The sequence below is a fragment of the Mustela nivalis genome (assembly GCF_964662115.1).
Source record: "Mustela nivalis genome assembly, chromosome: 1".
NCBI lineage: Eukaryota > Metazoa > Chordata > Mammalia > Carnivora > Mustelidae > Mustela > Mustela nivalis.
The window spans coordinates 10114497-10137625 of NC_139020.1; the positions used below are offsets into that span (position 1 = coordinate 10114497).

At 46.9% G+C, this 23129-nt stretch overlaps 1 protein-coding gene across 2 annotated transcripts in view; it reads left to right on the forward strand.

Moving 5' to 3' along the window:
* Window positions 1–22067, forward strand: part of RCAN1 (regulator of calcineurin 1) — a 95393-nt gene extending 73326 nt beyond the window's left edge. The window contains exons 1-4 of one of the 2 annotated variants that reach the window (XM_082723091.1): window positions 11128–11429; window positions 14297–14470; window positions 16776–16935; window positions 20304–22067. In XM_082723091.1, coding sequence (XP_082579217.1) covers window positions 11343–11429; window positions 14297–14470; window positions 16776–16935; window positions 20304–20476 — 594 coding nt within the window. In that variant the 5' untranslated portion in view covers window positions 11128–11342 and the 3' untranslated portion in view covers window positions 20477–22067. Of the gene's footprint in view, window positions 1–11127; window positions 11430–14296; window positions 14471–16775; window positions 16936–20303 lie in introns of those variants that run through there. The other variant, XM_082723090.1, reaches the window with a different exon arrangement.
* The last annotated feature ends 1062 nt before the right edge of the window (window positions 22068–23129 follow it).

Consider the following 23129-nt stretch of genomic DNA (forward strand, 5'->3'; position numbering starts at 1 on the left):
TATTGGGCTCCCAGCTGCGTCTCCCTCTGACCTTCTCCCCTCTCATGATCTTCTTCCGTCTCGTGCTCTCTCTCACTCTCTCTCTCGAATTATTTAAAAAAAAAAAAATCTTAAAAAAAAAAAAAAGAGTCAGAAACCGTAACCAATAGGGTAGCCATGTGGGGCACCTGGGTGACTCAGTTGGTTGAGCAACTGCCTTCAGCTCAGGTCATGATCTTGGAGTCCCAAGATCGAGTCCTGCATCATGTTCCCAGCTCAGCAGGTGAGCCTGCTTCTCCCTCGGCTGCTTTCCCTGCTTGTGTGCTCTTTCTGTGTGTGTGTGTGTGTCAAAAATCTTTAAATTAAATAAAATAAACCCAGAGCCTCTGATTCAGGAAATATTTTCTGTAGCTGCATGATCAGTTACCACAAATTTAGTGGCTTAACACCACACCCAGCTGTTAGCTGACAGGTCTGTCGTCAGATGCTGGGGCATGGTGTGCCTGGGTTCTCTGCTCAAGGTCCTGTGAAGGTTCGGGATTCAAAGATGGTAGTTGAGTGAAATGTACAAATGGATGTTTGTTCCTTACACTTGAAAGGCTGTTCTTGACCTCAAACAGCCCACGTAAGAACCAGCTCAGTGTAAGTGCTCAAAACATACACTTTCCATCTCCAGGTAGGTAGAACCCAGCCCCAGAAAAGCCCACCTGTCTATGGGAGTTTCCCCCTGTAACCAATTTGCTGCCTGGAATTTTCCTCTTAGCCATGCATTCATTCCTTCGGCGATGAGACTTTGATCTTCATAATTTGCTGATTAAATACATCTTCTCTGGGAGGCCTTATACTTGAACAGCTGTCATCATTAACGCTATAATAGGAAAACAAGTTCATTAGGTAACATTCCAGTCTTGTTAGAAGGGAGAGGCAGAGGGCAGGGCCATCTGAAGGAGAAGGGAAGAGATCTGGACTGTGACTCTGGGATGGCACGAGAGTCTGGAAAGCACAGGTGAGGACACGGCAGTGACAAAAGAGGATTTGGCAGTTCTGCTCAGAGATGGCAACATGCTGGGGGTCATCTGCAACCTGGATAGGAGATTTTCCAGAATCTGTTGGGTTCTGCCGGCCTGAAGGGTGCACTGTGTGAGACTTGCTCACGCTCCTGCGGAACTCAGCACTAGGGAGGAGGGAAGCCTCGTGACGGTCTCTGGGCAGGGTCAGTGGCCTTGACTCTAGCGAGAATGGCCCAGTCAACACCGCTGACATTTGGTCCTTCACCAGATAAAAATGGTTGACGAGAGAGGTTATCAAAGAAAAACGAAATACTTTCTAGTGAAATCCCTGTTTTTAAAAGTATCTAGGTAAGAGACAGGGTTCTTTCCCCCAAAATAGTCAGGGTTAAAAAACATCAGTTTTGGGAATTGTGTGTATCAAACATTGCAGTGCAAAGAAAGTTAAGCCACATACCACACCATTATGTAAAAAAAGAGGAGGTGGATTTCTTCTCCTTAACCTTGAATAGCTTATCTGTTAACCGAGGTTTCTGTGACCATTGATATACAGGAGATCATGGGGGGAGGAGAAAGAGAGAAGCTTTTTGGTTATTACAAATGTCATAAATGTTCACCGCGGAAGTACTAGTAAGTCCAAAAAGGCAAAAAAGGAAAACATTGCAATCTCATACTAACGTATTTTTTTCTTTCCACCAAAATGGATCACAGCAATACACATGGCTTTGTAACCAGCTTTCTCCTCTTAACAGCAAGTTGTGAATATCTTGACTGTGTCCTGAGATAGTTATCACCTGCGTACGGTGAGAGGCTCTGTGGTCAGTGGAGTGGATTCCACAGGTCAATAGCTGCTCACTGATTGGATGTCGAGGTTGCTTTTGGTACATAATTTGCATAAGCAGCCATGTAGGCTTCTGTTTGTAGGAGTATGTTGTAGCCTTGAAGGAATATGTTTGCTTCTAAGTCTTTGCCCACAGTTCTCTGGATTTCCTTAGCATAAATTCCTAGGAGTAAAACTGTTGGGTTTTCAGTTGACTTGGTTAACGCTGAGAGTCTAAGACTGTTATGTTTATTGTTCGTTTTACCCATTTATTTTTTAAGTTCCTTAACACGAAACAATAAGCTAATGATCTGGAGTGGAATCCCGAGTATTTTCATGATGTCCAGTTTAAAGTTGGTCCTATCTGTCAGCTATTTCAGATGGTTTTCTTGGTGTCCAAATCTTTGATCTCAGAACTTACTGGTTCCTTGATCTTGGGAGTGATGGATGGTTGCCTGGTTGGTTGGATCGTTGGTTGGCTCATTGGTTGGTTGGTTGGTTGGTTGGTTGGTGGTCACAGTAACACACTGCAGGATCCTTCAGTAGTAAAGAATCTGCCCCCAGCTGCCCTTGGCGATTGCCCCCTTTGGGGATTACTTCAGCTGAGAGCCACCTCCCTCAGTTCCCCGCCCTTTCTCCAGATAACTACAGTCCCAGAGCTACCTGGGAGCTACCAATATGGGGCTATCAGCACCCAGCCCTTCTGTCCCAGTGAGGGTTGGGCCATCTTCAGAACTCCCCAAGGGCTAGCACAGCTTCCATTGGAACACTGTATTTTAGTCTTCCTCTGCCCAGTCTCCTTTTCTCCCCTTACCACCCCCCCACCCTCCTTTCCTTGGGTATTGAGCCCGGGAGCACCCCCCAAATAAACCTCCTGCACAAGAACATCTGTCTCAGTGTCCTGTCTGTGCCTACTGAACTTATTCCTCCTCACGGAGGGTTACAGGGGGAGAGGGGCTCAGCAGACCCCAGTGGTTGATTACTATATATGCCACGTAATTCGCCTCTACAGAGGTTAGTGATACCCCCATGATCTCCTTCAGGATGGAATAGCCAGGCCAGCTTAGACTCTTGGGGAGGGTTTCTTTAAAGGATGAAGTCAGGCACAATCTTCCTAAGAGTTATTTCAACATAAGAAGATTGATCAAACTGTATCCTGGATTTTTACAAAGGCAGCTTAAATGGGGGTTTTTCTGTTTTTTTTTTTTTTTAAGATTTTTTTATTTATTTGAGAGCATAAGCAGGGGGGGGAGGGGCAGAGGGAGAGAGAGAAGCAGACTCAAAGCTGTGTGGGGAGCTAGAGGCAGGGCTCTATCTCAGAACCCTAAGGTCATGACCTGAGCCAAATGTAGAGGCTTAGCCCACTGAGTAACCCAGGTGCCCCTTAAATGGCCTTTTAAAGAACTGTCTTAAAAGCCTTACTCTGAAAATACCTGCATCTCTGCCTACTTTACAATCATCTCTAACCCCATCTGCTGAGGCCATTCGTGACCAAACCTTTGGGCCTCCGTCAGTCACAAGTTCGTTCTGCAGAAGTCTGTAAGCGCATTAAGGTTATGATTCTCAGCCTTGCTGTCTGCCTCCCTGATATGATCCAATCAGGTCCTATGACATGAGCAGTTTCTAAAGAAACCAACGTGTGGTTTGTAAACGTTTGAGCAGAATCTGTGTCATCCCTATCTTAAGGTCTCCACCGTTCGTTGGCGTTACCATATAATTTCAGGGGTGGAAGAGAACATTCGGCAAATATCCAGGGAGTCACTTACGAAAATGTGTTGTGCCAGCGAAGGGGCCAGAAAAAAATAAAGAATTGCCATGTAAGGAGCGACAGATATGCTGAGTGTATGATTTGGAGTGGATTATGAGACAGAGAACATTGTGAGCCCCAGGCCTGGGTGGGGGAGCAGCCTCACGCCCCTGGCCCTCCAGGTCTGGCTCGCAGCAAGCGACTCCTCTATTTTTGCTGATTACTAAATTAAGCCTGAGGCCAAGAGCTCAAATGCCTTAGGCGTCAGGAGCGCTGGGGACAATTATATCTGGCGAGCGCAGCATGTAGCCTCCCAGGTGAGCCATAGCCCTGTGGGCTTCTGGTCCCCAAAGGGCCACTGGTCCCTTCTTTACCCCCTCCAAAGAAGCCAGATTTTCTATTTCTCTGTGAAACCTCCCATTTTTTCAATACCGTCAGCAACTTTCTTAAATGTTGGGGAGCTGCCAATTGACAACCAGTAAACTGAGCTGACAGTTTCAGACCCAAGAGGACAGACAGCCCTTCCATCCCAGACGCCGAGGCACAGAGGTGTGTGGCCAAGTTCTCATTGACAGGAACCCCCAGATCTCCCCAACGAACGAAGTGGGCTCGGTTGTTCTCTTTTCTGAAGACAAGTGTTAATATCCAAGGTTGGTTGTTTTGTGTGCATAGTTTATTTTTTAAGTATATTTGAAGTCATGTGTCATCCTCATGAAGACAGAATATACTTCCTCATGCAGCTTATTGTCAGACTTGCAAATAATCAGCGAAGAAGACCGCATGAGTATAAAAGGACAGCATATGCTCTGGCCCCACTGGCCATCTCTCAGCTACAGACTGGGAACCAAGGCTTGGGGGCGGGTGGGGATGCAACGAGCAGGAAAACACGCAGGGACCGCTTTTCTCTGCTCCTGCATTTGGCAGAAAACAGTTTCCAAGCTGACTCCGAGTTTTTTGTTTTTTTTTTTTTAAGATTTTATTTATTTATTTGACAGAGAGAGATCACAAGTAGGCAGAGAGGCAGGCAGAGAGAGAGAGAGAGGAGGAAGCAGGCTCCCCGCCGAGCAGAGAGCCCAATGCAGGACTCGATCCCAGGACCCTGAGATCATGACCTGAGCCGAAGGCAGCTGCTTAACCCACTGAGCCACCCAGGCGCCCCGACTCCAAGTTTTTAAAGGGGGTGTTCATACAAACTGCATAGGAAAGTTCTCAAAAACTGTGTTTTCTATTTGGTTTTACAGACTCAGGGATTGCGATTTTGCTCCCTAGTCCCCCCCCTTACATAGCCAGACACTACCCCCTCCCACGCCAGCTCTGCCTCCCAGATCCATGGGCTGCCGCAGGGCCCCAGCCCTGGGCCAGGTTCCCCAGGAGAACCTACTAGAAAGACACCTGGCCTCTGCCTTCAGGCAGCACACATCCTGGCTGGGGCTCAGCTGCCTCAACTCTTCCCAGATGAGCCTGGAATCGGGCACCAAAAGGATCAGGGCTCTCCCATCCGTGTTCCCGTTCCCACGAGAAAGAAGAGCTCCTGCTTTGGAGGGAAAGGGATTTACTCAATGGGAATGAGCGAGTGCAGGTGGCCGGCTGGAATGAGAGAGAACCAGGTCCTGGCGAGTGAGGAGCCCAGGGTCTGACTGTGGCTAAGCAGCTCCCAGGACATTTCCCGCCAGGGTATTTGTCAAGGCAGGATCGCGCCCCTGTGGAGGAAGGCACCGAGGCCGAAGTTAAACTCAGTCATTAAACCAAGGTGGGTCTAGAAAGGAACAGACCAAAGAGAGCAAACAAGGGATAATGAGTCAGGGTGGCTTTGGGCCCAGTCATCTCTAAATAAACATTACCCCCCCTTAATCCCCATCTGCCGGTCCGCAGGTCGTTCATGAAGAATAGTTCTGATTTGCCTATGGCTGTTTCTCCATCTTAATCCCTGGAAGCAGTGTGTTTCCAAGAAGTTGTAGAGGAGTGGTTAACCTGTATGTACTAAGGAAAGAGTGAGGTAATAAGGAAACAGAAGTTAATAGGATTTTGAGCGCCCCTGGAATTTAACAACCAAGATGAAATCTTGTATGAACTCTAACCTTTTTTTTTTTAAGGGAGAAATTTAAACATGCTCTTCCTCCATAGTTTTCCCTAATCAATGGATTCTTTCATTTTATTTCTTCTTTCTTCTTTCTTTTTCTTTTTTTGATGATTGCAATTTTTTTTTCAATCGTTACCATATTTAACAGAGCATGGGTGCCCTTCTGCTAACATAACACGGTTAGCAGCTTCACCACTGTTTTTTGTTTTTCTTTAAGATTTTATTTAGAAGAGAGAGTGCACGTGCGTGGGTGCATGCGCGCACACTCACACACACACACACACACACACACACACACACACAAGCGGGGGGAGGGGCAGAGGGAGAAGCAGGCTCCCCACTGAGCAGGGAGCCAGATACCAGGACCCTGAGATCAGGACCTGAGCCAAAGGCAGCCACTTACCTGACCAAGCCACCCAGGGGTCCCTAGCAGCTTCACCATTGTATTGACCCTTTTTGTCACTAATATCAAAAAGCTACCATATTATTAATTTAAGTCCTTGAAAGTTCTGTATTATCCCAGAAATACAAATTGTGTGTATGCTGTCTTGTATGAATCCGTGCAAAGTACCAGATCCTTCAGGCTCTTCTGCTTTTCAGATCATCTGAAATGTGCCAGGCTGAAGTTTACAATCAGTGACATTTCTTCGTTATAATCCTACAGATCCAGAAGATTAATGATTATTAAACATAAAGGTGATCTTCATTTAAGATGGTTTTCTTATTTCAGATTTGGAATTCTTATTTTAGGCATCAGCCCCCTTCCTTGGAGAATCACCACTTGCCTGTTTGTTCTGGGGGTTCTGGTTAGAACCTTGAAGCCCATCAGCAAAGAGCTTACCTGCTTTGTTTTACATTTTCTCAGAAACGGAGGCCCCTGGGACCCAGCAGATTTTTACCAGTAATAAAGCAATGCTAAAAGCACCCAAATCTGACCTCTCAGAGCCCAGTTTCCTGATTACTCCTAAAAGAGAACAAGAATGGAAATTCCTTTGGAGATCAAAAATGAGAACATTTTCCTGCTCTCTTTCTTAACTTGATTGTTAGGACAAAACTCAAAGAAAATTGGGAATTCAATCACACTTTCTGCCTTGACAAATGGTCTCCATGCGTTTTGGGTTTTGTTCATGAATCTCATTGGTAAAAGACTTTTGAGTACATCTGCCAGTACATCTGTAAATTCTACACAACTTCATCTCTACGTTGGGCACTTTCTAAAACATACCCTAAAAGTAAGCATTTAAAAAGGACATTAAAAAGCATTGAAAGAGGTGAAAATATATTAAGTTGTATATGTTCTTCCCACAGGCAGAGGGTTGTCAAGAAGGCTGCCGTGGCCATAGGAGGCTTCTGATGGTGTCCCGTGGGTGGCGCCTCATTCTGGAGTGAACGTCTCTGTTCCCCATAGCCGTGGTCCTTCTGAACCTCAGCACCATTAGAGGTGAAATAGGAAATAGAAACGTGGCAAACACGCAACCACAGCTGTATTTTCAGGCAGTGTGCTAGGCATTGTGCCGACTTCACATTGTTTGATCCCACCACAACTCTGAATTTAATACTAACCCGGTTTACATGCTGAGGACAAGGACGCTCCCCTGCGCTAATAACCTCTTTTAGACTGGGAAGTGGTAAGAAGGAGTCAGAATGAGCCCCTGTGTTTTTCTGTTGCCCAGTAATATAGGTTGGAAGAATAAAGCTCCATATTATAGAAAGAAGGGCTGCAAATATAAAGTCACAATAAAACAATTCCATTATCGGGACGCCTGGGTGGCTCAGTGGGTTAAGCCGCTGCCTTCGGCTCAGGTCATGATCTCAGGGTCCTGAGATCGAGTCCCACATTGGGCTCTCTGCTCAGCAGGGGGCCTGCTTCCCTTCCTCTCTCTCTGCCTGCCTCTCTGCCTGCTGTGATCTCTCTCTGTCAAATAAATAAATAAAATCTTTAAAAAAAAAAAAAACAATTCCATTATCTCAGGAGCTAAAAACTCAACTAAACCACAAGTTCCATTTAGCATTCAAGATAAATGCTCTTTAAAATGACATCTTTGGGAGTGCCTGGGTGGTTCAGTGGGTTAAAGCCTCTGCCTTCAGCTCAGGTCATGATCCCGGGGTCCTGGGATCGAGCCCCACATTCAGCTCTCCTCGCAGTGGGGAGCCTGCTTCCCTACCCCCCACCCCCCGCCTGCCTCTCTGCCTACTTGTGATCTCTGTCTGTCAAATAAATAAACAAATAAAATCTTTAAAAAAAAAAATGACACCTTTAATCCAAAATCAGGTGAGTCCTTCCCGCCCACCCCTCCCCCTTCCCTCAATCTCTCGAACATCGAACATCGCTTCATTCTTCGCCCTCCTTTGGTTTCCTCATCAAAGCCCAAACTCCGTTTCCCTCTCTGGACATCTTGTAGCAAGTTTCCCCTGTGGCACATTCTTGGCATAGTTATACAACCCCTTGGGGTTTATAGGGACCGGCTGAGGTCATCCTAACTTTGCCTGAGGAATGCTGTAATGGGAATGGTGGAATTCAACATAAACCTGGATTTTTCCTCACTGAAAATAGAAAACTTCTTGGTGAAAATATATGTTCTAAACCGCATGGACCCAGAGGAAGCAAAGGCAAGTTACAGAGATGCATTTAGGATTTTTACGATATAAATGGAAGAAATGCAAAACATCTAAAGCTTTTAGTTGACTAAAGCATTTCATTTCTTCTTTAACTTCTGGTGTCAGTGTTACTATTTCAAGTGCAAGTTTTAGTGTGCTTTTCAAGAGCTCTAATAAGCCATTAGGCACTGCTGTCTTTGAGTCAGTTATGCCTGACTAGCAAACAAGAATCAAGAATGTACTTGTCCCCCAAATGACAAGGGATATACATGTAGGAAAGCTGACTCTCTAAATACTTGTTTTGGAACAATTTTTATCCTCCATGGGGAAAATCACTATGTACAACGTAATTCTTTTGCACAGAATGTTCAGAAATCCAAGTTCACATATAATAGACATGCGTGTTAGGTCTATAAAGGAGAGCTGTCAGATTAGCAGAGGAAGGGAAACGGAGATGAGTTTGCCGCAGTATTACCTCTCGGTACAGGGGCGGGTGTCTGTCCCCTTGGCCAGCCAAGGCTGGAGCACCACTCATGCAGTAGCCAAGGAAGCCTGGGCTGGGGTTCCCTGGGTGCCCCTCCTGGTCCAAGGCCCCGGTCACTCTGTGACCCAGTGAATTTTGCCAGAGAGCATTCTTTTCAGCCTCCTTACAGCTGGCCACCGTTTTGAGCTCCTCTTCTTCATGTAAAGTGGGAGAACTCAGGTTCACAATTGGATTCAAATGAGCATGAAATCAGTTGAAAGGCAGGTACAGAATTATACATTTTTATTAGGCGTTATGGGCCACCTGGTGAGAGAGTGATCTTTTGTCCTCTATTTCTACGAGCAAAGACAGATGAACAATCTTCGGATACCTCACTATTTCTTCATTGTTGTTTTCATCTGTATAATGAAACAAAAACTACAAATTTGGGTGAGCAGCAGTACTCTTGTCTCAGATGAACAAAAATGTTTCAGATCTGTCCAACAACTGATCTGGAACTTCATGCCATGATTTAAAAAAAAAAGTGACGCCTGGGTGGCTCAGTCGTTTAAGCATTGGCCTTTTGTTCAGGTCATGATCCCAGGGTCCTAGGATAGAGTCCCACGTTAGGCTCCCTGCTTAGTGGGGAGCCTGCATCTCCCTCTCCCTCTGCAGCTCCCCCTGCTTATGCTCTCTCTCTCTCTCTCTCTGTCAAATACTTAAATAAAATCTTTTAAAAAATAAAAAAAAAGAAGAAGACTGTGAAATTAGCCTCTTCTTCCTCCTCCAATAGCCTTTTAACTCCATTTGCTAAGGTGGACTCCAGGAGGAAAAGAAAATGGGTTGGAGTTGGCGGGAGTGGGTCACCTCAGAGGTGTCCCCAGCCTCTCTGGAGAAGGGGGGACAGTTCTGTCTCTCCACCCTCCCGCTCCCCTTCTTTCTTCCACCAACACCTCCCCTCTCCACACTGCGGCCACCAGAGCTTGTATGTGTCATGGACCCAAACACACGCTCCCATCACCAAGCACCGGCTCACACGACCATTTCCCCCATTAAACCCGTACTATTCAGTGTTCCAAACTTTTTTAGATGCATTTAGATCTTTTTGGGTTGGGGGTGATGGGTAATTTGGCAAAGCAAACACCATACCTGGGTTCTTACAAAACCCGACAATTGGCAGGAGGGCAGCGTGCATCCAAATGAAGCAACACTCGTTCATCCTAGAAGGCTTTGCTTTTCCTTTCTGGGGAGGGATAAATGCTCTGGTTTGTTTTGTCCTCCACGGCATATATTCATTTTATTATTGGCTGGCTTGAACGATTCTTTGAAGTTCATTTTTACATGTGAATGGCAGGGTTCTGTTTCACTTTTGGAAGCTTCTGGAGGAGGTGTCTCCATGTGCCTCTAGACTAGAGAATACTTTTTTTTATAATTTCCTGGAGTGCTTTTAAGGGATAATGAAATTGGAGAGATTGAGAAGGACCTGGGACCCAAGCTGCCATAGGGATCGACACTGGTAAAGTGCTTAGAACTTAAGAGCCGCAGCCTTTGGAAAGAACTAGCGTTCTGCCATCCTAGTAGCTTCTCCACACCAGACGTCGTACCTGGAAAAGGGGCCATCCGGATGGACTTCTCAGTGTAGCATAGACTCTTTCCCTTTCCCCCTCGTTTCCTATTAAAACAACAACAACAACAAAACTTTGTCAACATGTTTCAAAGCAAGGCAACCGCGTCAGTGTTTCTTTTCTCAACTTCAGAGCCTAGATTCTCCAAAATGTTTTTATATCTTTTTCTGAGCCCAATAGCTGTTAGGAAATGATCAAAGGGTTGCATATTCCTAGCTCCCACATTACAAATAATAAAGTTTTCCAATGAAAAATCCCGGGATTGCTTGAGGATCTCTTCCCACGTTCCCACGGTGGAATACAAGCGGGAATTGGGACATTCATCCAGTAAAGTTCAATTAGGGGGAAAAAAAGCCATATTACAAAATGAATCCCACTTTTTTTCTTTAAAAACAGAGTTCATTGACCAAGAAAGATTTCAAAATGTTTTCTCTAATACCCCAACACGAAACTTTGAGGTTTTCAGGGAATTACAGGGATCAAACGACCAGTCCAGGCTTGGGTTTCCAGGTTTCCCAAAGACTCGAAACTCCCCTAGAGGCTAATTACTGTTTACTGCTGAGACCTTCCTCATTTTTCTTCGGTAACATTTTCCATCTTGAGAAGGGTCGTCCCATTCAGCCGAGGAGCATGGTGTCTGAGTGGCTGAATGGAATTACTACCAGTGGAAAGTATGCTGCAAGAGCGGTTGATAAAACAGCTGCAAGGCAAACCTTGGCTGTTTTTTCCATCCTCCCCAAGCAAAGTTAATTAGCATAGGGAAAATGACTAAGGTGTTGACGTCACCTCTTTCCAGTAGAAACTTACACTGTCTCCGTCTGCCTGAAAGCATGCAGGACTTGACTCAGGAATTTGCTGTCCAAACAGGATGCCCGGGAAGCTGTGCTTTTTTTTCCCCCAGGGGGCTGGACTTCGGTGTTTTATAAGGGCTGGCCGGAGACAGGACCTACAGCCTCTTGCAAAGGAACCTCGCTTGGGGCTTGCCTGTCTGAGCTGCTAGTCCTCTCACTGTAAGAAAGCAAGATGCACTTTAGAAACTTTAACTACAGTTTTAGCTCCCTGATTGCCTGTGTGGCAAACAGTGATATCTTCAGCGAAAGTGAAACCAGGGTAAGGCTTCTAATATGATGTGATTTTTGAGAGTTTTCAAAGCATTGTGTTAATTGGGACTCGTGAATGAGATATTTGCAGGGGTGTTACATGGCTGTCTTGTGGGTTTGCGGGTTGGGGAATAAATCCAAAATACTTGGAGCTTTATCAATCAAAAGCTGTTGCCTGAGAAAATACCCGCAAAGAGCTTTCTAAAGCTCTCAACATTTGCAAACATCTAGGTCCCTTGACTAACTGGTAATGCAACTGGTTTTAACAGGGTGTTTTTCATTCTGTGTAGGTCGTAAGTAAATTTTTAGAGGGAAGCTTTTTCTGACAGTGAATGGAGCGTTTTGCTTTGACATCTAGCGATCATAACAATTTAATTTTATCTTGGGAAATAAATATTGTAAAGATGTGTATATGTTTGTGGTAATTACTAGGCCCCGTCCCCAAGTTTTCGGATTTCTTTAGTTAGGGAAAATGAGGCCATAGCAAGTAATAAAACTGGATAAATAACTTAAGTGGGGGTAAGTGTACCTCCCGGGAAGCAGCTCCCATTGATGGTACTTAGTGTAATTAGTAATTTTAATTCCGATGCTTTTCTTCTTCATTTGATTAGGATGTCAGATTTCCATCAGTAGTTCCCCAGCTGTGTAATTGATCTTGAACAGTACTGTATATAAATGAATTCTGTGTGTTCTGTTTGGGGATGATGTTTGTGTGATATGCTTTATGCCCAATGCCTTATCGGAGCCTGTGAAGGTTTTGTGTTGTTGTCGTTGTTGTTGTTATTTAATCAAATTTAACTCCCCAATTACGTGCGATGCGTGTGAGCCAGGACTGGGCTTTTTGAATTAGATCAGAGCACATTCTACCTATGAAAAGTACTACAGAAATCTCTGTATTTCGTATTAGCCTTCTGTGAGTCGAAATCTGTATTTTAATTAATTAGAGAGAGATGCCGTCCAACAACTGCAAAAACCAGGTACCAGTTATTAGCACAAATTATTTTGTAGGGGAATGGTATCACAGAAATGTGGATTTAACAGATATTGTGCCTTGTCTTGTGTTCTGGTCCTAAGCTCTGCCTCGTATTCTAAAAATAGTCCTCAAAGTCCCCTCCCCCTCAATTCTGAATCAGAACCTCAGAACTAAGCACTAAGTCATTGGTCACAATGCCTATTGATGAGGTCATGCAAAATTCCAAATTGATGCCCACGCGCCGTGCCAGCAACTTGCCAGTCCTCCTGCTCCAGAGAGGTGGAGAAAAAGTCCCATGCAGCCCGATGAAATCCCCACTAAGCATCTGCTATGCGCTGTTCTCATTTTTTGCCCCTGCAACTCCCTCAGAACTGTTCCTAAACTAAAGAAAAGTCACGGAATTCCAAGAGGGGAAGTGTGGGAGCTTTCCCATCCCCCCAACAACCTGCCTGTGGAGCAGCCTGCCCCTGGACACCCGTTGCCTCCCCTCTCTCTTGCACCCAGTAGTCTCGAAGGTTCTCCCCCTCTTACACACCATCCTCTCGCCACCTGCTTTCTGTAGGTTCCCAAGGTCCTCAGTGCGCCCCCCCCACCTCCTCTTCTGCATGGATCCCCTTTATAGAAAGCACACTGCCCCCCACTGGACCCTCAGCCAGCCCCTTCTGCCTTTCACAGAGTTCCCACAACCCATCCCCAGCGCTCAGTCGCATGACCACTCAAAGCCCATACAATCTTTCAGGAAGTGTGTTTCGACTATCTGTCAACTCCCTCTCTGGTTGGAGCCTGAGGACCTCCTGAGGAGCTTGAGGACCTGCTGTGGCCTCCCATCTCCCCCACAGGCTCCGGCTGACACCCCCCAGCCCAGCAGGGGTCTCTCCAAAAAGCTTTTCCCAGAAGGTAGATGAGCTCCCTCCTGAATGGAAAGCCTAATACACCCTTGAACTTGGACACTTCTATTCTCAGAGCTCCTGCTGTCTTATCATTTTCACTGGTCTTTATAACACTAGAGCTAGAACTGTACCCATATTAAAGTCAGCGGGCAGGGGCGCCTGGGAGGCTCAGTGGGTTAAGCCTCTGCCTTCGGCTCGGGTCATGATCTCAGGGTCCTGGGATCGAGCCCCACATCGGGCTCTCTGCTCAGCAGGGAGCCTGCTTCCTCCTCTCTCTCTCTGCCTGCCTCTCTGCCTACTTGTGATCTCTGTCTGTCAAATAAATAAATAAAATCTTAAAAAAAAAAAAAAGTCGGCGGGCAGACGTGGGACCATTGGCAGGCCTTAATTTTTAAACCAGTATTCTTTTAGAGAGTTAAAAGGTAACAGACCAAGTGGGAAGACAATAGGGGACTTCTTCTTAAACCTCTTCCTTACACTAAGAAATGCAAGGTTTCTTATTAACAGCATTGTTTTCCTGTGCAATAAAAACAATTTTTTTTTTTTTTCAAATGAGCTCCAGTGCTCTTAAACCCTAAGAAATACCCAACACCCAAAACCGAGCAGTGGGATCGGGGTTCTCGGGACTGAGGAAGGTTGCTGGACATTAGGGACCTTCAGGCCAAAAGGGGGGTGACAGACTGCCAAGCTGGCCCTCCTTGCAATGTCCTCCTGTTCTACTTATAAAGACTATTTCTGTGACTATAGGAGGTGTCGAGTGTTGGCACTTGTTCCACGATTCAGCGAATTTAATAGATCCTACGTTCTTACTTTGTCCTAAAATCGCCTCAGAATTCGAAGGGCAGAGAGAACACATCTTCTTAAGAGGGGAGAGGCTCCTGTCTCCTCTAAGAAAGAGGCGGGGTGTTCTCGCCATGATTCCAGTCCGCTCCCTCGAGAAGAAATGGAACGGAGTCGTCAAGACTCCTGCGCAGGTGTGTTCTGACGCCTTTTATCTTTGTTGTTACTTTTCAGGCCAAATTCGAATCCCTCTTTAGGACGTATGACAAGGATATCACCTTCCAGTATTTTAAGAGCTTCAAACGAGTCCGAATAAACTTCAGCAACCCCTTATCGGCTGCAGACGCCAGGCTCCAGCTGCATAAGACTGAATTTCTCGGGAAGGAAATGAAATTATATTTTGCCCAGGTGAGTTAAATCCGTGGATGCGCGTGCTTCCCTCTATCTCCCTTTTTAAAAGCAGCTCACACCCTGAGCGTGCTCTACCTTGGTGTTTTAATGTCTATACGTCTGCACCGCAGGATGGAAATTACAAAGTATATCCTCTGTCATACCTTCCTGCATGCATCATTATTCATGATCATTTTACTGCCCCATGAAAATGTGTTTAAAAAGATCATTATATGGAATATCACTCAGCCATCAGGGTGAATATTACTCATTCCTCGGGAAGGATGAATACTTACCATTTACATCGAGGAGAATGGAACTGGAGGGTATTATGCTGAGCGAAATCAGTGAATCGGAAAAAGACAATTACATGGTTTCACTCCTTTGTGGAATAAAATAGCGCAGAGGATCCTAGGGGAAGGGAGGGAAAACAGATGGGAAGTCGTCCGAGAGGGAGACAAACCCTGTGAGACTCTGAACTCTAGGAAACAGACTGAGGGTTGCTGGAGGGGCGGGGAGGGGGATGGGGGAGGGGGGCACTGGGGGATGGGCATCAGGGAGGGCACGTGATGGGATGAGCTCTGGGTGTTCTATGCAACTGATGAATCACTGACCTCTACCTCTGCAACTAATGATAAACTCATGATTGGCTAATTGGACTTAAATTGAAAAGCAAGACCATTAATACCGGCACATAATAGTGTGCCATATAGATATTTCAAATATGTTTAACCAGCTTTTACTCTCAGACGTTTGTCTTGTTTTCCGGTTTTTCACTATCATAGATGATGATGCCATGAACATTCATTTGAATGACAAAAGCAGTACAAGTTAACTGAAACAATCCAAGTTACAACACCCAAGTCCCTAAAGTTAAATAGATAACATTTCTCCACTCTCCTTCCAGAGCCGTCCCCCAGTGTAACCACCTTTGAAAATCTAGCGGGAGTACGGCTCCTGCTCCAGGGTTAGGGCTAATGACGTGCTCCAGACGGAGAACAGACCTGAGTGGGTCCCCACTCCGTGCATTTTCTCAGCAGCACCGAGCTCCACGCGATGGAGAGCCAGCAGTCTGCCAATGCAGGACTGGCTTGAAAGAAGAAAAAAATGACGTAACCAGATTTGCTTAGTTAGCAAACACTAAGCAGTCCTCCTGGTAGCAGGAGTCCCGCTTCCAGGACACTCACGAAGGGCTGTGCGTGGGTTTGCTTTTTCCCTGGCTCACCATCCTTCCAGCTTTCCCCTGCTCCTAACCTTCAGTGACCCGGGACCCATTTTCAAGGCAGCTCACAAAGTGCTACGTGATGATGTAACAGGGATCCAACAGATTAGCAGTGGAAGGGAAGGAGCTTTGTCGATGCCGTTTTCTGGTTAAAGCTGGCCCCTGCTGAGGCTCTGAGCTCCCCAGGCCCATACAGGGGAAGCAGACCTCCTAGAGAGGCTTCCTGACCTGGGGAGAAAGAGGGGGTTGCTGGTCCCTCAAGGGTAAATTAGAGCTGGGATACCCTGCCCCCTGGTGGCCACCTTTGGGAGGTACGGGTTTTGACCTTGAGTCCTTAGTTGGGAGCACACTCCTTTCTGCATTTGATCCAGGTTCTGGATCATGACTTAATCCTTCCACAACTTTCTTCTGATTACGAAAGTAAATGCACGCTCATTGTGAAAATTAAAACACAAAGAAGATCCAGACTGATCAGACTTCAATGTAACACCTTTCCGGACGGCCCTCTAACCACACTGATAGGACTTCTGTGCCCGAACTAGTGTCGTGGGTTATTGGTTCATAGTATTATTTTTTCAAAACCCCCTGGATTGTGGACCTTTTTTCTCTTCCTCGTGCGTCTGATTTGGAAGCCCAGAGGAAGGGAATTGTGGGGTGCCACTGGGTGGGCGGGAATCCTGGGTCCCCGTCCCTGGTTTGGCCCCTGAGAAACTATGACGGTAGAGCTGTTGTTTCGCCTTTTTGAGCTTCTGTTAGATGTCTGTGATATGAGGAGCCGGAAGACATGGATTCTGAGATCCCTCTGGCCTCAGTGACAGAGCTTTATTTTCTCCATTTCTACTAAAACAGTATCAATTTTCCATCGGTCTGGGTCAGTGGTCCTGAGCCTGTGGGTTTCGGTCCTGGGAGGGGTCAGCATAGCCCGATCACGTTCTCCATATAGACCGTATCATGAGCCGACCTTCAGCGGCAGGCATTCTGCTGCCCAGTCATGGACTCGTCCTTGGTCCCCTGTCCCCAACTAGCTGTCACTGAGTGCTGCAGCATCACGGGGCTGCTCTCCTCCAGAAACACCCACCTGTGTGCTCTCTCTCTCCTCAGACTTTGCACATAGGAAGTTCCCACCTGGCCCCCCCAAATCCGGACAAGCAGTTCCTGATCTCTCCTCCTGCCTCGCCGCCGGTTGGTTGGAAACAAGTAGAAGATGCTACTCCCGTCATAAATTACGATCTGTTATATGCTATCTCCAAGCTGGGGCCAGGTAAGCAGTGCTCTGGGGTGGGAGCAGGGAAAGAGATGGGGAGAAGTTGTCCTTGAGGGCCAAGACCAGGACATGCACCTGCTGTCAGGGAACAGCCAGAGCCTTGTGGCCCCTCTCAACTGTCCGATGGATGCGAGCGGGTTTGGGAACTGCGCCTCTTTGCATTCATCTGTGCCCATGACTCAAGTTGTTGGGAACATGCGTGCCTGCCTCAGGCCTTAGACAGTCATGGGGACCAAGGACCATGATCTCTTGCAGCTGGCATCACGCCAATCTTTCCTGTCACCCACTGAGCACAGCCTGTGTGGGCAGCCTCAGACCCGGGCCCAAGGCCTGTCCCTCCAGGATGACTGACTAGACTTGGAAAGGGAAAACGGACCATCCCACACTTCAGAAACTTTATTTTTTAGTCAGGGTGGTTTCATCCATTGATCTGATGCTCACCTGCTCTTTTGAATGTTCTGGAGAACCATAGAGTGTAGTGAAGAAAGAGCCCCCGTCCTGCAGGCCCCCACTTGGCTCTACAGGGGGCTCACACCTGTTCAAATGCAGAGAAAAAGAGGTTCCAGTCCTTTGAGGCAACAAAGATGTGAGTAGTCAGGCAGATAAAAGATACCCTGGCCATGCAATCGGTATTACCCAATGGAGTTAGGAGCAGTAGATGAGATCGATGTGGAAAGCACCGCAGAGGTGCCTGGCCCACAGGCAATGCCCAATTCATGATTTCTGGAAACAACAGAATGTTGGTGGTTCCTGTCTTACCGGCTAGGGTTTGGATGAGGGGCATGAAGTGGTTTGAGCCCACCCTCCTGCCCTGTCCGTAGAGCAAACGTAATAAATGCTGAGACCATTGGCTCCTTATTTCTCCTTGACCAGAGGTCTGATGACGTTCCTTTGGATGGAGGGATTTATTTCTTGGACCATCAGCAGTTTCGTGTTGAAAAGATTACATTTCTGAACCCACCGCTCCAGCGGAAACTCCCTCTGAGGGAGAGAGCAAGAATCCCGTTACCTACTGGTAATGGTGGTGTGAAGGTCAAGATGGCCGCTCTGAGGAAGCAGGCGCTCCTCCCGCAGCTCCGGCTGTCTGAGGGAGCTCCCGGAGTCCGAGGGAATGCTAGGGAAGAAATGGGGCCTCCATCTGGAGGAGGTGATGAATGGCTCCAGAGGCAAGAAGTGCAGCTGACGACAATTCTTCCCACTCCAGAACCTACCACGCCTTTATGGAAGGCTGATTGGAAAAGCCTTTTCAGAAACTAGACAGAATAAAACCCGTTCATCCTTCGTTTACTTAACACTGAGCTGGAACAACATTTCATGTTCGGTTGTGCTTTGCAGCCAACAAGACTGCGAAGATTTTGCAAATACGGTCCTACCCCGAAGCTTGCTGGATGGTGGCCAATTAGGGGGTAGATAAGGATCCTGACCAACGAGGTCTTGTGACCTCCACCTTCATTCCTTCCCTGGAAGAGCTGAGACTCGCTCACTTTTCCAACGCAATTGTGCTGATGTTCCAGATAGAGAAACAACTCCCTTTTTTTTTTTTTAAGATTTTATTTGTTTATTTGACAGACAGAGATCCCAAGTAGGCAAAGAGGCAGGCAGAGAGAGAGAGAGGGAAGCAGTTTCCCTGCTAAGCAGAGAGCCTGATGTGGGGACTCGATCCCAGGACCCTGAGATCATGACCTGAGCCGAAGGCAGAGGCCTTAACCCACTAAGCCACCCAGGTGCCCAACATTTTATGAGGAAAAGTGTCTTCTAGGTTCGGAGGAGTCCGCAAAGTAGTGTGAGGCAGGAAGGTCTGGAATCTGGGTGGAGAAAAAACCTACCCCTGTATCCCTTGGGGGTGGGGGGGGTGAAGGGAGCTGAAGCAAACCCACCCCCCACCTGTTGAAATCCTAGCATTCTACTGCACCCAGCTTTCCACCAGTAGTGATCTGTGCTCTGTTTGTAAACATTAGGAAAACCAGGTGACACTTACTGGGCCTGTGACCTGGACATCAGGACCCCTAAGAACTTGGCTTGCACTTAGGTAATTGGCTCAGTGAGGTCAGGGCTGTTATTCTCCCATTTTACAGAGGAGGAGCTAGAGGTTCACAGGGATGCGAAGGAATGCAACCATGGGCTCTGGGGACTGAGTGGCAGGGCTCCGAGCCCACGTCTGGCCACCACCTCCCTCAGCCCTGAAGAGGCAACCAGGGCAGCATCCCACCCTTGCTGCACCAGAGGGGCCTTAACTGGACTGAACCTGGTCAGATACAGGCTGACCTGGAAATGCAGGACGCTCCTGGCTCCCGGGGTTGCAAGTTGTCCTGTGAAAAGGGATGCTGTGGTCAGACATGTTTTGGGAGCACCTGGTTCAAACCAGCCATAATTACGTCCTCGCACAGCCCCCCCCCACTTGTGTCTCCTGTCCCTGGGGTGTGCTGCCTCCGTGGGAGCCCTGACAGGCTCACGATGTCCTTTCCTAATGTGTTTTCTTCATGCACTGTCTTCTCCGAAATGCACACTCCTCGCACACACTGGAAAATTTAGGAGGCCTGGTGAACATGTTAAGTGAAATTAAAAATGCACTCCTTGGGGCATCTGGGTGGCTTGATCGCTTAGGCATCTGACTTTTGACTTTGGCCCAGGTCACGATCTCAGAGATTGAGCCCTGGGTTGATCTCCAGGCGGGGCATAAAGCCTGACTGGGATTTTTTTCTCTGCCTCTCCCTTTGCCCCTCCCCCTCCATTTAAATAAATAAAATAAAATAAAATAAACTCTTTCCATACACCTTGATTCAGTGCTTGAAAGCAGCATAATAGGGACACCTGGGTGGCTCAGTTGGTTAAGCAGCTGCCTTCGGCTCAGGTCATGATCCCAGCGTCCTGGGATGGAGTCCCACATCGGGCTCCTTGCTCGGCAGGGAGCCTGCTTCTCCCTCTGCCTCTGCCTCTGCCTGCCTCTGTGTCTGCCTGTGCTCGCTCGCTCTCTCTCTCCCTCTGTCTCTGGAAAATAAACAAATAAAATCTTTTTTAAAAAAAAGCAGCATAATATATAAAGATGATTATATATATATATTTACATATATATATAAACTTACTATATATATATACAAAATTTTATATTACATTATTTTATATTATTATTTTATATTATATATTATTATTATTATTTTATATTATATATCTAGATATCATTTTTTTTCTGCTAGAGCCACGAGGGAATGCCAGTCCGGAGCATGCCTGCCCAGGCCCCTCCACCCCCACCGAACGTCCAGAGAAGCCTGGCGCCGCAGACCCCTCCGTGCTTTTCCACGAGCTCTTGCTCGTTGGCCCTCCCGGTCCTTGCCCGAGTGACCCTGCATCTTCTCTTCCCTCCCTAGGGGAGAAGTATGAACTGCACGCGGCGACCGACACCACCCCGAGCGTGGTGGTCCACGTCTGCGAGAGCGACCAGGAGAACGACAGCGGCGACGAGATGGAACGAATGAAGAGACCCAAACCAAAAATCATCCAGACGCGAAGGCCGGAGTACGCGCCTCTGCATTTGAGCTGAACTGGAGAGCCAGGGGGCAGAAGGATTCCGAGTCACACTGGCGGGGAGGAACCTTGTACTGTGCAGGTGGCGGCTCACGACCTGGGCGGAGGCGGCGCGGGTCGGCGGGGCAGGACCTCCAGTTCCCGGTGCTCGGAGGAGCATCCGGGCTCCGCCCCCTGGTTCTGATGCTGCTCCCCCGGGCCGGCGTCCCGGCTTCCAGGGACGCCCCGGGCCCATCACTGAGCTCAAGGTCATCGCCCAAGGACATTGGGGCCCGTCTCGATGAAAACTGATAACGATAGTGTGTCGTACTCGTTCTCTCTGGTAGGTTCTGTGTTTGTCGAGGGCAGCCTCATCCCCGGGTGCGGGGGGAGAGCCTTGTCTTTCTGGCCAGCCTGCGGGGAGGCTCTCTCTACTGCTGGGAGGAGGCACCCCCGAAGCCTCGAAGGGTCTGGTGCAGAAACGTCGTGAAAACGAGAACAAGGCAATGTGGGATTTGTAGTGTTTCATTTTTCTCCCCCCTCATGTTCTAATGTTTGTGCATGTATATTACTGATTTTCAGAACTAACCCTTGTTCGTGTATAGAGTTATGCCGTTGTTGTTTTGCCTCTTCTGGAGGGCAGGAGAGCGTTTGGAAAACCGGTCACCTTTCCAGATTCATGACTCTCTTTGCAACAGCACCCGCACAGGGCGTCCCGTCTGGATACATCAGCCGGGGTCCTTTCCCACGCCACATCTACCTGTGCTTTGGCAAAAAAAGTCAATCTGAAATTCCTATGTCAGGTTTCACTCTATAAAAAATTCAGAGAATAGCAGTTTCACTGCCAACTTTTAGTGGGTGAGAAATTTTAGTTTTGGTCATTTGGGTCAGACATTGGTTCCATTTCTTTCTTTTACATGGCGATTTACACACATGAATCATAGCCCCCCCCAAAAAAAACACCTTTTGGTGTTGAGATAGTTGACTTTTTTTTTACCCCACTAAAACATCAAGATAAACTTGTAAATAAAGCTGATAACATATATTCATACCTATTGTACACGTGGGTGAAAAATACGGCTGTGGAAGAATAGTGTCAGATATTACCCTACTCGTGACTTGTATGTTGTAGAAAATGCTGTTAAATGTTGGAAAGGACTTGAATTCAAAGCATGCAAAGTGGCTCGTACATGTGTGGTCAAATGGAAGAGACGCAGTGCCTTTCCCCATTAATTCCTGATGGAATCGTTATACTTGGTTAGTCCGTAATTTTTTTTTTTTTCTAGTTGTAATGTGTACGTCTGGTAAAGAGGTATTCTATTTTGGCCTTACAATACCATAGCAAAATTGGTCGTTTTGAAATACCTAATGCCAAGTAATAGTGCATGCTTTGGAAATTCGGAAGGTGGTTTCCTTTACGAAGCAAATACATTTGATTGTTCCAGAAACTGACTGAATGTTCTCAAACCCCTGTTTACAGTACTTGCTGAAGGGGGAGGCAGGCGAGGGAGAGACCATCGCATAGCTGTTCAAATGTTCCTGGTTAAGTGCTTTTAAACTGGAGAGGCTAACCTCAAAATATTTTTTTTAACTGCAGTCTATAATAAATCAACACAATATACTCTTTATGGAGAGGTTCATCTTTGTGCCTTTTTATTTCTGATGATCAGTCTGTGATCTCTTTGAATCCTGCAGGCTCCAACGGACATGTTGTTTCTGTTTAGAAACTCCTAATTCTTTGCTGCAGTTCACCGAGGGGTGACCGCACCATCCAGACACCACTCAGCAAAGGGGAGAACAGATAAAACTGAAATCGGTGTCCGAGGGTTTGCTTTGTGTAGGGAGATGATACTCTGGGGAAAACCGTACTCACCAACAAAACCAGCAGCTCCATGAAACAAGGACGTTTTTGACTTGTTAATTTGAAGAGTTGTCTTTCCTGTTAGAAAAGATGTCCATGCAAGATACTGAATTACAAAGGCCAGTTATGTTCGGAAAGTCTGTCTCTGAGCCTTCTGTTTGACTCTCAAGCAGCCTTTTCCCTGGAGCCCTTATGACACGTGGTGGTGAGCTTCCTGCCTCGGCCAGCCCGCAGAAGCCGAAACAAACCAGGGTTTCTTGGCTGAACTCAGGCAAATGACATTAATCTCGATCAAGATTAACATGAGGCATTTTTCTGTGAAAATTCACATGCTCTTCTTTTTTTTACTCTTATGAAGAGCTTCATTCTGTCACGTCCAGAAGAATTTCCATATCTTAAGCCCATGTACGTTTGAGGTTTAAACATGTTGGGGAAAAAAAAAATCTTGGAAAATCCACTTTTCAAGCCGGTGGGCAAATCTGATCATTGAGCAGATTCACTAATCGAGCACCTCGCGAGGGGGATCTGTTCACTAATAGATCACCTAACGATGACAAGTGTCCTTTATCATCACATGAGTAGCGAGGGGCCCACCGGTGAGCACAGTTTGGTTACACAACATGCCAGCCCAGGATCCTTTCTCAGCAATAAGCCTGGGAAAAAAAATCAAAATGTGGGGTCAGCTCACTCAGATTTCCAGCTGGTGCTTTTGCACACCTGGGAAAATAGAAGCAGATTCAGGAGGTCCCAAGGCCTGGGAAGATGACAAAGCCCAGAGTAGAAATCACAAGTCGCTGAACATCTTCACTAGAGCATGATGGCTGATGAG